The following is a 13271-nucleotide window of genomic DNA, read 5'->3' on the forward strand; positions in this document are numbered from 1 at the left end:
GAATGAGATAGACATTATTACCCTGCATACATGTATGATTACACTACTGGTGTGACTCAGCACCATGTACAGCCAGAGGAATGAGAAGTCATGCTCCATTTGTGTACAATGTGTTAAAATGCATTCTACTGTCATGTATAGCTAATTAGAGCAAATAAAAAAGAGTTAAAAAAAAAAGAAATGTAGCCTTAGCAATAGCTTGTATAGATGAATACACCAGATTCATTTCTAATTTTCAATCCAATGTATGTTAGTGGCTATGTTGAAATGATCTGAAAGCAGTTTTTCATTAAACAAGTTAAATTCCTGCAGAGCGGGGGTGGGGGGGAAATCTGCATATGGGTCAGGAAGCACAACTCCTTATACTGGCAAAGAACACATGTAAATGACTCACAAGGAATGAGAGGCTTGAAATGATCAGTCTAGTCAAGGATGCCAAATACAATGGAAATTACCTACTAGCATTTTTGATTATACCAAAATTTCATGAAGCATAGGAAAGAATGGGTTGCAACTAAACATAAATCAAGGGCTTTATTACTGATTTTACATTTTTCCACCATAAAGGTCAACCAAAAGAGCAACCGCTGGCCATGTACATTTCTACAAGAAAACAATGGACAACTTACAGCTATCTATAAATATAGTGGAAGACACTGGGAACAACTAGAAACCAGATAATCAATCTGCCTGCCAGGCACAAATTTATTGGGCAAATTCTCACAGGGTGCACTGTCTCTGCGGAATTTTATATGCTCTTCTCAATGTCTTGCTGAATTGCACTCCTATACACGAAGTAAATCTCCCTGTAAATGCACACCAAAAGTGGAATGTTTTAGAATTTTGAGCAAAGTGCTACACTTGCCATCCAGAATATTGTGAACAAACACAATGAGTTTTTATTTCAGTTTTTTAGACCTTATGTACAATTCCTCCAGATGTCCCAATAGGAACATTTTTGGGAGTAGCATTTAAACTTTATTTACTTGAATTTCCTTTTATTTAATTTCTATTTTAAATTTGATTTTTGTTAAGATAATTATAGATTCATATGCATTTGTAAGAAATAATAGAGATCTCTTCTGTAAAATTTTCCAAGTTTACATCCCTAGTACCATTAAAAATTTTCCACATTTCCCTTAATGATAACATTTTGCAAAACTATAATTTACTATCATAACCAAGATTTTAAGACTTATATAAGACATCTGTATTAGATCGTCAGTTATACCAGTCCTCATTTTGTTTGTTTGTATTTGTCTATGTGTGTGTGTTTAGTTCTATACAATTTTATCACCTATGTAAGTTCATGTATGCATGGTCATAGTCACGGTCACTGCTTCAATATAAGAATCCCTTATCTTTCTCTTTTATAAACCATACCTGGCTCTCTTCTGTTTCACTCCATACCTAACCACTGGATATGTCCTCCATTTTCAAAATGTCATTTGAAACACATAACATAAAGGAATCATGTGCTTGTAACCTTTTGGAAATATATATTTTCACTGACCATAATTCTCTGGAGAATCACCCATGGTTTTGCATGTATCCATCATTCATTCCTTCTCATTGTTGAGTAATATTTTATATATGAATGCATTGTAGGTTGTTTATTCATCTCTTGAAGAACATTGGACTGTTTCCAGGTTTGGGCTATAACGAATAAAGCTGCTATTCATGATATTTACATTTTGTGTGCAAATAAGTTTGGGTTTCTCTAGGATGAATGTCCATAACTGCAATTAGTGGGATGTATGAAATTACATGTTTGGTTTAATAAGAAAATATAAAACTGTTTTCCAGAGAGGTTGTAAAATACTACATTCTCATCAGAAATTTATGACTGATCTAGTTGCTCTCATTCTCATTAGATTTGATGTTGTCATTAGTTTTTACTTTAGAAGATGATAATATAGTGTTCTCTTATCAACTAGCTCACCATCACATATACTTCCCATCTAGGTAACTACCCAATATAGCTATAACTTAATTTTTTTTTGGATGAACATTCTGATTTTATATATATATATATATATCAATAAGTGATATTCACTTTTAAGCCAAGTAAGAGGTCATTGTTATTGTTATTGTTATGCATAACCTTCCACTTTCTAAGTAATCAACATTTTTGTTGTTTTTAGTTTGATTCTGTGTGCTTTAACAGTAATTTATTTCCATACCCTACTTTCTTATTCCAAGAAGCCCTAATAGTCTAAATTACTTCTTGACACATTCAAACTCAAAAACCATTCTATCGCTTCAATCTTCATGGAGTCATCTCTCCTATGGCCTCCATATATATGGCACATAAATCTCTGCCTAATGTTGGGGCAGCACAGAAGGCTCCATTTGTGAGCTCCGGCCTGGGTATAAAGGCTCCTTGGTTTCTGTGTAATGCTGGGTTCTACTGCGGTGGGCCTATTATTTAGCTCCAAGGCAAAATCTGGCACTAGCTTTCATGCTCTGTTTTCCAGCAAGTAGAGTCCTGCTCCCCTCTCTGCTGCCCAAGTTTGGGTCAAGGGTTGCAGAACCAGTCACTTAACCCTCCATTTTAGCAGCATTTTTGTTGCTGTGACCAAAAGACTTTATAATAACAATTTGGGGCTCATGGTTTCAGAAGTTCAGTTTATGATTGTCTGATTTTTATAGCTCTGGGCCTTAAGTGAGGCAAAAGGGCATGGTGGAGGGAAGCAGCTCAGGACATAAAAGCCAGGATGCAAAGAAATAGCTCTGTTCACCAGGGACAAACTATCAACCCCAAAGGCATGCCTCCAGTGATCTATCTCCTCTAGTCACACCCTTCCTATCTATAGTTACCACCCAACTAATTCATTTCAGTAGATTAACCCACTGATTAGGTTCAACCCTCATAATCTAATCTTTTCACCTCTGAAAATTCTTGCATTGTCTAACACATGAGCTTTTGGGGGATACCTCATATCTAAACCATAATACCCTGCCTTTCTAATGTAATTCCATTGGCTCAGTCTGTAATTACTGTAGTGGAGGCGGCAGTTGTAGGACTCACCCTAGCGCTGGGTGTACACGATGATGGGCCTGGTATTGGGTTTCAAGTATAAGGCCTAAATTTAAATATTTCTCTTTCCCAAGTGGGAGGTATCTCTCTGTGCTGCTTGGAGTTGCAGGAAGAGTGACATTGGCAACTATTTCCTTCTTGCCTTTTTCAGTGAATTTTCGCTTCTTATGATACTAAAACCAGATTCTATGATCTCTCACCTGACTTTCTAGTTGTTGTAAAAGTAATGTAGTGTGTGAATAACTGTTCCAATTTCTGTGGATATAGGGAGATGGTTGCTGAGGGATCTTACTCAGCTACCATCTTGCTCTGCTTCCTATTTCTGCTTTGAATTACTGTTATATAAAATTTCATATGTTATTTGTCCAAGTAATTGCATTATCATGCAGAGTTGAAAAGTTTAAAAAAACCCTTAGGTGAACATTATTCAATATAGAAATTAGAGAATTTAGAGGTAAATATGTGATGTAGATTGATGTTAGAATACTTCATGTGAAAGTGACATTTTCAGTTGATAAAAGAGTAGATTAAACAATTTAAATTTACCTAAGCACAGCAGACTGTGATACTCTTCCTTAGTTGATGGGAATACCAACAAAACAGAAACAATATTTTTCTCTAATTGATATGTATCATTGTATCTTTAGGTTCTACCCAGAAGTCCAGACTTGGGCTACTTTTCTCCCTGAGAATAGACAAAATGGAATTCTAAAATTTCCATCTTTTTTCCCCCAGAGACTGTTTAGGAGGCTATGCATGGACTGTGGTCTTGATTCAGTCAAATTCTGTGACCCACTGTGTTCCTTTCAGTGTTATAAAATTGTCCTGCTTTAGGGCTCAGGGATATAGACGAGATGTGTACTATGACATGATATAGAGATTGGCATAAAAAGTCCAGGGGTGATCCACATCTCCTATTTGTTAAGCTAAGACAAACTATTGAAAGAGGATGCAGATGTTTTTAATCTATGGCTTCCTAAGAATTTTGCACATAATAATCACCATTAGTACTACAAACACTATTTTCAACTATTTACAACAACCATTTCAAGAAACTTGTCAACTTTCTTTTATATTACTTACAAATCTCTTCCTCCTTGTAGAAAGAAATAATTTACTTATCATCTTGGTACCATGAAAATCTTGTAAAACTGTTATGGGAAAGATTTTATAAAAGTACTTAAGTCTTAAAAGATTAACTGGTTGGAAGTTGGAGAGGTCATTCATCTCAGAGTGAACATCATGTGTGTTATCAAGGAGGAAATGAAAACACCTGATAGGTTTTGAAACTCTGAGATCATAGTAGAGGAAGGATGAGGAGAGAGTAGGCATTGCACAGTGTAAATTCAAGCCTGTTGAAAAGGTCTTCATCTAGCAATTAATATGTTGGATCACTATATCTTGAGTAACTTTCATTTCACAAATGAAGAAGCTTATACCTGGCGTAGTTAACAAAGTTCCTAATACCTCTGTCCTCAGTATATTGTTCCTGGACCAGCAGCATTGTTATCACCTGGGAATTTGTTATATGTATAGATTATTAGACTCTGCTCCATATATATTGAAATGAAATTGGCATTTTTTTTTTAAATTGGCATCTTAACAAAGATCCAAAGGATTGGTTTTAGTGTGTGCGTATATGTGTAAAAAGAAATATGTCTCATACATACCATTTGGTCACTTTTCAAAATTTAATACTGTGTAATGTATATCTTTCTATGTCAATACACATAAATCTACATAATTATCAATCAGGGGTAGATTGTAAATTATTTTACTCGACCCTATTGATTGGTTTTCATATCAATCTAAGATTCTGGTATTATAAGCAACACTAATTGAGAAATGCTGGTCTAAAGGCCATTGAGCAGGACACTTAGGGACCCTGACTCTGTTTTCCACTGAAATCCTCCGTTTCTGTAACATCTTCTTGCCTTAATTGACCCCATGTGCAAATTATTTTATTGATCTTAAAAGCTTGGTCTGAAGAGAGGTCCAGGAAAATGCCCACTACACCAAATGCCATCATAAAATTCTGCCAAACCACGACAAATAAGTGAGCAGTTTCTGTGTTTGGGGCTGTCGTAACATGTTTTTCCGTTGCTCTGGTGACACCTGCCACCCCGGATTCTTTTGCCAGGCACCCGCGGCTTCTATTTTCAGTAGCCAACTCGCGCGACTTGCACGTAGACAATGGAGGAAGGGATAGTGCGCCTGCGCGAGCCCAAGCAAGAGCTGCGAGCCCAAGCAAGAGCTCAGAGTCCAACGGTTGCCTAGCGATGGTCGCCTAGCAACTAGACCAAGTTTGTCCTGGGTCGGCCAAGTCCACAACTATTTGTCCACTATGGAGAAGTCAGCCATGGACATTGAGAGGGCCTCCCCCATCCCCTGGGACACAGACAGCCAGAAGAAGGACGTTCAGCTGCGGGTGACCCCGTCGGAGCTGAAGTTCCTGAACACGGTGGCTGGGAAAGTTTACCGCCTCCCAGTTACTGTACACAATCTCGGCCGTTGGAACCGGAAGATAAGGTTTCAAGAGCCAATTAAACCACAGGTGACACACTGAGAGGTGCTGGAACCAGTACCTCTGGAGGGCGGGGACTCTGAGAATGTCTTCTCACCTAACACCTCCCTTTGGCCCAGCAGTGGGCTCCTGAGGAGGTGGGGGTAGGATTGAACTTCCCCAGGTCCGGTAGTTTAGCAGGTGTGTTTCTATATGTGCTGCTGTACCCCCACTCCCCACCCTCTTTGCTTGAAGCTGATGTAGAATCTGTTTCTTCATCCCGAGTTTGGAAAGAAAGGAAGGGGTTCTTTGACTACTTGTACGAACCCGGAATCTGTGCACCTTGGCTTAAGCACCATGAGAATAAAATTCTCTATTAACCCTTTAAGTCATAAAGTATTTGATTTCTCCAGAACTATGGAATTACTGGAAAGCTTTTTTTTTTTTTTTAAATTTCACATATTAACAAATGTTTGTTGAGCACATATTATGTAACAGTCAAGAGATGTGAGGAATACTGACTGGACAAATTGCTGCTCTTGTAGGACCTAGAACCTAATGGGAACATTTTAGTACAAGTTTATCCATCATGAATATTAGTGTTCTGAGAGATTGTCTCTGTCTTCTGACTTCAAAGTGGAGAGAATTTCATCTCTCTTACTGTTATTTTAGATCATATATGTGAATGGGTGTCTATTAGTTCACAAGACTTTTGATATAGGAAATGTATAAGTTTTGATAAGTAAGCAATAAATAACTGGGATTTTTCAGAAGATATTCCTAGTGAATTCATCTGAATGCATAAAATATGTCCATAATTTTAAAGTTAAAGTGTTTGTATATACATAGGCAAACCTGTTAGTGACTAGGAGAGCAATAAAAGAAGAATTTTCATGTTCTGTTTTCTATTCTTCAAAAAAATACAGTGTTTATCTACATGGATATGCACAAATCTCAAAGTAAAGCTTGATGGATTAGTGTGTATATATGTATATACTTATGAAGCCACCACCTGTATCAAATCATTAAATATATTTAGCACACTAGAAGGTTGCTAGTGCCCCTTCCCTACAGTACCTGGAGTAATCACCCCATGGAGGTGATTAACCACTATTCTGATATCTACTAACACAGATTTGTTAGATATCTGAATATCTATATATTAAGTGTGCACTATGCACCATATACAATGTTGCACACCATCTATTTGTAGGTAGTTGGTAGAAAAAGAATACAAAGTTCTTATTTTCCAGGGTCATACAGTTGATAGTTCTGTGCTTGATTTCAATACTATTTTTCAGTTTCCCACTATCCATTTAATATTGCTTTGCTAATTTGTGTGGCCTCTGGTTTGGTTAAGCCAGTCTTATTCGTAATTTCTCCCTCTTGCCTATTGCTCAGACTTCCTTTTCTTTTGACTCACATTTTTACTTCCCTCATCTACAAGACCCCCCTGCTCCCCATTTTCCTAAATCTCATCCACCTTTTAAGGTCAATGTGAGGTTCCATTAATTGTCATATCTCCCCATATTATTTCTACCCTCCAGGATACTTATTGCATTTACTAACATTCCTTATATTTTGGACTTGAGTCTCAAGGACTCTTGGTAAATGTTAGTTTTGCCTAATTGGTCAGCTCATAAGATGCTAAGAGTAGGATGCAAAGCATTTGGCTTAGAATAATTAATTTCAATACGATCTCTATTGTTACTGATTGAGGGTGAAGGAGGAAGGTATTAAGTTTTACAGTCAGGTAGATTAGTTGTTATGGCATCCTCACTTCTGAGTGACTTTAGATATTGGTTTCACTCTACAGTCAGAGTCAATCTGTCTGCTGAGAGCCTTAATATCAACCTCATAGGACTTTAGAAGTGTATTGAGATAATAGATGTATAATTGCTTGACACATCATAAGTGATCAACAGTTATCAGTTCTCCTCTTTCTACCTTAATATTTTCCTGAAGCTATCAAATGTTTTTTCCTCTTTGGTCTATTCTTTCTTTCTGTTTCCTCCAAGTTATGAAGCCCAGGTCCCCATGCAGAAAGTATATGAAATATTGTGTACTTCCTGTATTTAATATACATACACATGTGTGTACACAATGTGTGTATGTACATATGCATGCAGGAATAAGTTCTGGTGATCTACTAAAACAACTAGATGACTATAGTTAATAATGTATATTTTTAAATTGCTAAGAGAGGATTATGAATGTTCTCATGACAAAAATGAGTCTGTGAGGCAATGCATGTTAATTAGCCGTATTTGCTCATTCCACAATATATACATGTATCAGAACATCACATTATACCACATACATATATAAAATGATTATGTGTCAGTTAAAATAAAATTGAAAGATTTTTGCTTTTAGGGCAGGAATAAGGACTATGATTTGATAATAATGTACACTCCTAACTACATTTGCTCACATTACATTCTTTTAAGGAGTTAAGGTGTATAATCTGGGGGCTGGAAATACAGCTCAGTGGTAAATGTGATTCACTGATAGAGTGCTTGTTGAGCAGGTGCAAGGCTCTGAGTTCGGTCTCCAGGAACATACATATGCACACACACAATGATGTATAATTTGAATCTTTTTTTTTTTCCCCACTGAAGTTCAAACTGATGTTGACCAATCTGGATAAGGCACTTGCTCCTGGTCTTCATATGACAGCTATGGTGGAATATCATCCTGATAAAGATGAAAACACATTTGACCAACTACATATTTTAATAGGAAATAAAGTAATAGAAGTTCCTCTAATAGGGTATGTAATATTCATAGTCTGTATTTTCTCTGACTTGTATCTATTGTTTTCATATAGCTGAACTTGAAAAAAATTTTCTAGAAAATTGTAGTGTTTACAGCATTCTCAAGTATTTTTATTTAAATATAAGTATCAAATAATTGAATGTTATTAGATTTTTGCAAGTTTATATTCATATTAATTTCAAAGTATTGTCATATTCACTTCACTGAATTTTAAATAGGGCAGATTTTTGGCTTAAAGGTCAAAATGTTGCTCTTTTGAGATTGTTTGAAAAGTGTGGATGAGAGCTGGGGTTGTGGCTAGTGGTAGAGAACTTGCCTCGCACATGTGAGGCCCTGGGTTTAATCCTCAGCACCACATAAAAATAAATGAATGAATGAATAAATAAATAAATAAAGATATTGTGTCCATCTACAACTAAAAATATTAAAAAGAGAAAAAATGTGAATGAATATAATGGATATAAGTAATTGATTTGAGATTAATTTTGATATACATTATTTATTTGACAAAGATGAATAATGATTCCTTTTCTCTTTTGTACTTGAAAAAGTATATTTTGGCCCTAAGCAACTTAGTGAGTCTGTCTCAAAATAAAATATAAAGAGGCTAGCAATGTGACTCAGTGTTTAAGTGCCCCTGGGTTCAATTCCTGGTCCCAAATAAAAGCATATTTCGTTTTATTGTTAAATTGCCCATTAAAGTTATTGTTTAAATTTAAAACAGTTTTATTTATACACACACACACACACACACACACACACACACACGATCTTCCTTTACCCCAGCAAAATGTGGTTCTATAGGTATTATTCTTTTGTCTATGTTTATCTACCACTTTAAGATTTAATATTGGAATATTTTCTATTATATAGTTTTAGATGTATATTTCTTAATAATTTCCCTTATATTTTTTCATTAATATAAACTAAATTTAGATCTGCAATTATTTTGGTTCTCCATGTTATTGAGAAGTTCTGATTTAACATACAATTCCATTCTACCTAGTAATCAAATAGTTTACACATAGTAGGAAAGGTATTAATTATTGCATGCATTGTTACTTTTAAATTTTTAAGTAGGGCCATTTTTAGTGCACTTTTTATTTTGGCATAACCATGACAGTGGCATTCAGATTTGCTTGCTTATTCTGTGTATGGAGAGAAGGGTTGAGTATGCCTTTGGTCTTGAAAAGATTTTGTCTTATTCACACAATGTATACTGTCTCTCATCAGAGTCCATTTCTCACCAAAGTTGCAGCATAAGCACAGCATTACCCATTACCCTCTTGATGTGTGGGACAAGACTGAAGGAAGGTGTGTGTGTGTGTGTGTGTGTGTGTGTGTATGTCACAGAGAGTTGCTATTGTATGTATTTTTGATTCAGATGATTGAAAATTCACATCCAATTATATTAAATAAAACAGAGCCCTTATGCATTTTTTCCAGTTTTCCCCAATTGTACCATTTTGCAAAAGTATAGGATAATACCACAATGGAGAAATAGTCATAAATATGATCTATCTTATTAATATTGCCATAGCTGGGCTAGGGATATAGCTCAGTTGGTAGAAGACTTGCCTCTCATGCATAAGGTCCTGGGTTCAATCCCCAGCACCACAAAAAGAAAAAAAAAAAAAAGATTCCCATAGCGTGCTTGAACTCCTGTGCATGTCTGTTTGTCTGTGTGTGTCTGTGTTATTAAGTGCTAAACAATTTTATCATCTACCTAGGTTCAGATATTCACCACCAGGCAAGACACTGAAAGGGTTCTAATACCACAACGATCTTTCCTGTTGCTTTATTACAGCTCCACCTACCACACTTTTGCCTCACATTTGCCATCCCTGAAACTGTGGAAACTGTAATCTGTCTTCCACTTTGAAAATTTGTTTCTTCAAATAGTTTGTATAAATTAAATCATGCAGCATATAATCTTTATGGATTGGCTTTTTTTTTCATTCAGCAAACTCCTCAGAGATTCAGCCATGTTGTTGACTATATTTTTGTTCCTTCGTATTACTAAGTACTATTCCATAGTATGGTATGTATATACTGCAGTTTTTATTTATTTATTTATTTATTTTTGCCATTTTCATGAAAATATTTAATGTGCTATATTATTTGTCATGGCATTTCTAGGGAAAGGGAACATTTTTTTAATTCGACAGTTTTTTTTAAACCATCGATCTTTTGAAGAATAGAGACTGATAGCAGTTTTTAGTTATTATAAGTACACTGCTTTAATATTCTCGCACAAGTTTTATGTGAACATAAGTTTTCATTTCTCTGGGAAAAATGCCCATTAGTGCAATTGCTAGGTCATATGGTAATTGCATATTTACTTTAGTAGAGAATCCCAAATTGCTTCCCATAGTGGCTGTACCATTTTGCACTCCAATGAGCAATGTGAGTGAAACACTTTGCCCACATTCTTTCCAGTGTTTGTTGCTGTCACTATGTTTAAATTTTAGCCATTCTGACAGATAGTGGAATCTCATTGTAGTTTTAATTTGCATTTCCCTGATGACTGATAATGCTGAACATGTTTTCATGTGTTTTTCTGTCATCTGAATATCTTCTCTGATGAAATGTTTATGAATGTGTTTTGCTCATTTTAAAATTATATTGTTTATTTGTTTTATTAAGTTTTTACAATTTCTTTATATTCTGGATACAAGTTTTTTGATGGACATGTGGCTTGAAAATATTTTTCCCAGTCTCTGAATTGACTTTGCATCCTTTCAACATAATATTTTGTACAGCAATATTTTTTCTTTTTAAATTTTGATTTCAATTTATCAGTATTTTAATGGTTCATGATTTTAATGTCAAGACTAAGAACTCTTTGCCTAAGCCTTGATCATGAAGATTTTCTGCTATTTTTAAGTTTTACATTTAGATTAGTGGTACTTTTATAATTAATTTTTGTATGAAATGTGAAGTTTATATCAAAGTTTCTCTTTTCCCAGTAGATATCCAATTGCTTTGACCCCCATTGTTGAAAAAGCTAACCTTTTCCATTGAATTGATTGTGAACCTTTGGAAAAAAAAAAGTCAGTGGAGGGGCTAGGAGTGTTGCTCAGTGGTAGAGTGCTCACCTAGCATACTTGTGTTCAATTCTCAGTCTCTCTCTCAAATACACACACACACAAAATCAGTGAGCATGTTAGTGTTGATTTCTTTCTGAGTTCTGTAGTTTGTTCTACTGCCTATGTGTCCATACCTTTACCAACATCATGCTATCTTAATTACCTTTACTGCAAAGTGTTTCTTAAAATGTAACAAAGCAATTCTTCACACTTCACTGTTTTGATAAGATTATTTTAGCTATTTTAATGTCTCAGCCTTTCCATACGAATTTCAGAATAAGTTTTCTGAGCCCACAAAAAATATGTTGGGATTTTGATAAGATTTAAATTTAGCATGTAGAACAATTTGAGAACTAACATCTTTATTATGTAAATTTCCCAATTTATGAACATGCTATGTCTTCCCATTTATTTAGGTCTACTTTGATGTCTTTTACCAGCATATTGTCATTTTTCAATACAAAGATCCTGCATGAGTGTCTTAATGTGCATCCTGGTATTTCATTTTTTGGAGTGTTTGTAAATGTTCCTTGATAGTATGTAAATACGATTGATTTCTGTGAGTTGATATTTTATCATCTCACCTTGCTGACCTCAATTTCTAGGAGATTTTTGTGTGTTTGTATTTTTAGATTCCTTGTTATTGTCTGTCCCATCTATTTTAACTTTACAAGAGTCTTTATCATGAATAAATGTGGATTTTTTTAATATTTTATTTTTTAGTTATAGTTGGACATAATACCTTTATTTTGTTTATTTATTTTTATGTGGCACTGAGGATTGAACCCAGGGCCTCGCACGTGCTAGGCAAACACTCAATCACTGAGCTACAACCCCAGCCCCAGAAATGTGGAATTTTATCAAAAGCTTTTTCTGTGAAAATTCATATGATGATGATGATGATGATGATGATTTTGGTACCAAGGATTGAACCTATGAGTGAACCACTGAGCCACATCCCCAGTCCTTTTTATATTTTATTTAGAGACAGGGTCTCGCTAAGTTGCTTACAGCTTTGCTAAGTTGCTGAGGCTGGCTTTGAACTATTGATCCTCCTGCCTCAGCCTCCTGAGTTGCTGGGATTATAGGCATGAGCCACTGTGCCCTGATGATCATGATTTTTTTGCAACTTATTTATATGGTGGACTACATAGACTAATTTTTGAATGTTGAACTGGACTTGTCCTTGTATACATGGGATGAATTCCTCTTGGTTATACAGTATCATACTTTTCCTATATGCTAGAATTTGGTTTGCTAATGTTATATTTGAGATTGCTGGGTCCCAATTCTTGAGAGATATTGGTCTATAGTTCGTTTTATTTATTTTTTTGTTTGTTTTGTATTGCCTTTGTCTGGCTTTGGTGTCAGGGTAGTACCAACCTCATAAAATGAATTAAGAAATATTTTCTCTTTTATTTTCTGGAAAAGAAGCTCCTCCTCCTCCTCCTCCTCCCTAGCAAGAACTCCCTGGGACTCAGCCTTCTTGTAGGCCATAGCTTCAGTCTCAGGGTCAGAGTGGGTGTGGTCTCTTTCCTGTGAGAGACAAACTTGGCTCTACTTAAGGGATGGCCAGAGAGGGCCCAGGCTCACACTGGGGGGCTGAACTCACTAATACTAAAACAGCCTTCTGGTTTGGTCAGGAGATCTAGTTGGGTGAAAAACCAATCTGAGGCACCGGCTGAGTTTGGCCTGTCCATTCATTTACCAAGGATACAGCTCTGAGGCCTTCATCCTTACCCTATTTTCCCTGGGACACCCTCTGCAGTTGCCCTGTCATTACCTATTGGGCCAGCCCTGGGGCACCTGGCTTGGAAAAGTATCTTTCTTTTTGGTGGGGGTAGTAGTGGGGTTACTGGGG

The 13271-nt window shown here is 35.8% G+C and overlaps 1 protein-coding gene across 1 annotated transcript in view; it reads left to right on the forward strand.

Annotated features, from left to right (window-relative positions):
• Positions 1-5345: 5345 nt before the first annotated feature.
• Positions 5346-13271, forward strand: part of Cfap47 (cilia and flagella associated protein 47) — a 424564-nt gene continuing 416638 nt past the window's right edge. The window contains exons 1-2 of the mRNA XM_048796386.1: positions 5346-5594; positions 8165-8372. Coding sequence (XP_048652343.1) covers positions 5385-5594; positions 8165-8372 — 418 coding nt within the window. The 5' untranslated portion in view covers positions 5346-5384. The remainder of the gene's footprint in view (positions 5595-8164; positions 8373-13271) is intronic.

Source organism: Marmota marmota, unplaced genomic scaffold, assembly GCF_001458135.2.
Source record: "Marmota marmota marmota unplaced genomic scaffold, marMar, whole genome shotgun sequence".
NCBI lineage: Eukaryota > Metazoa > Chordata > Mammalia > Rodentia > Sciuridae > Marmota > Marmota marmota.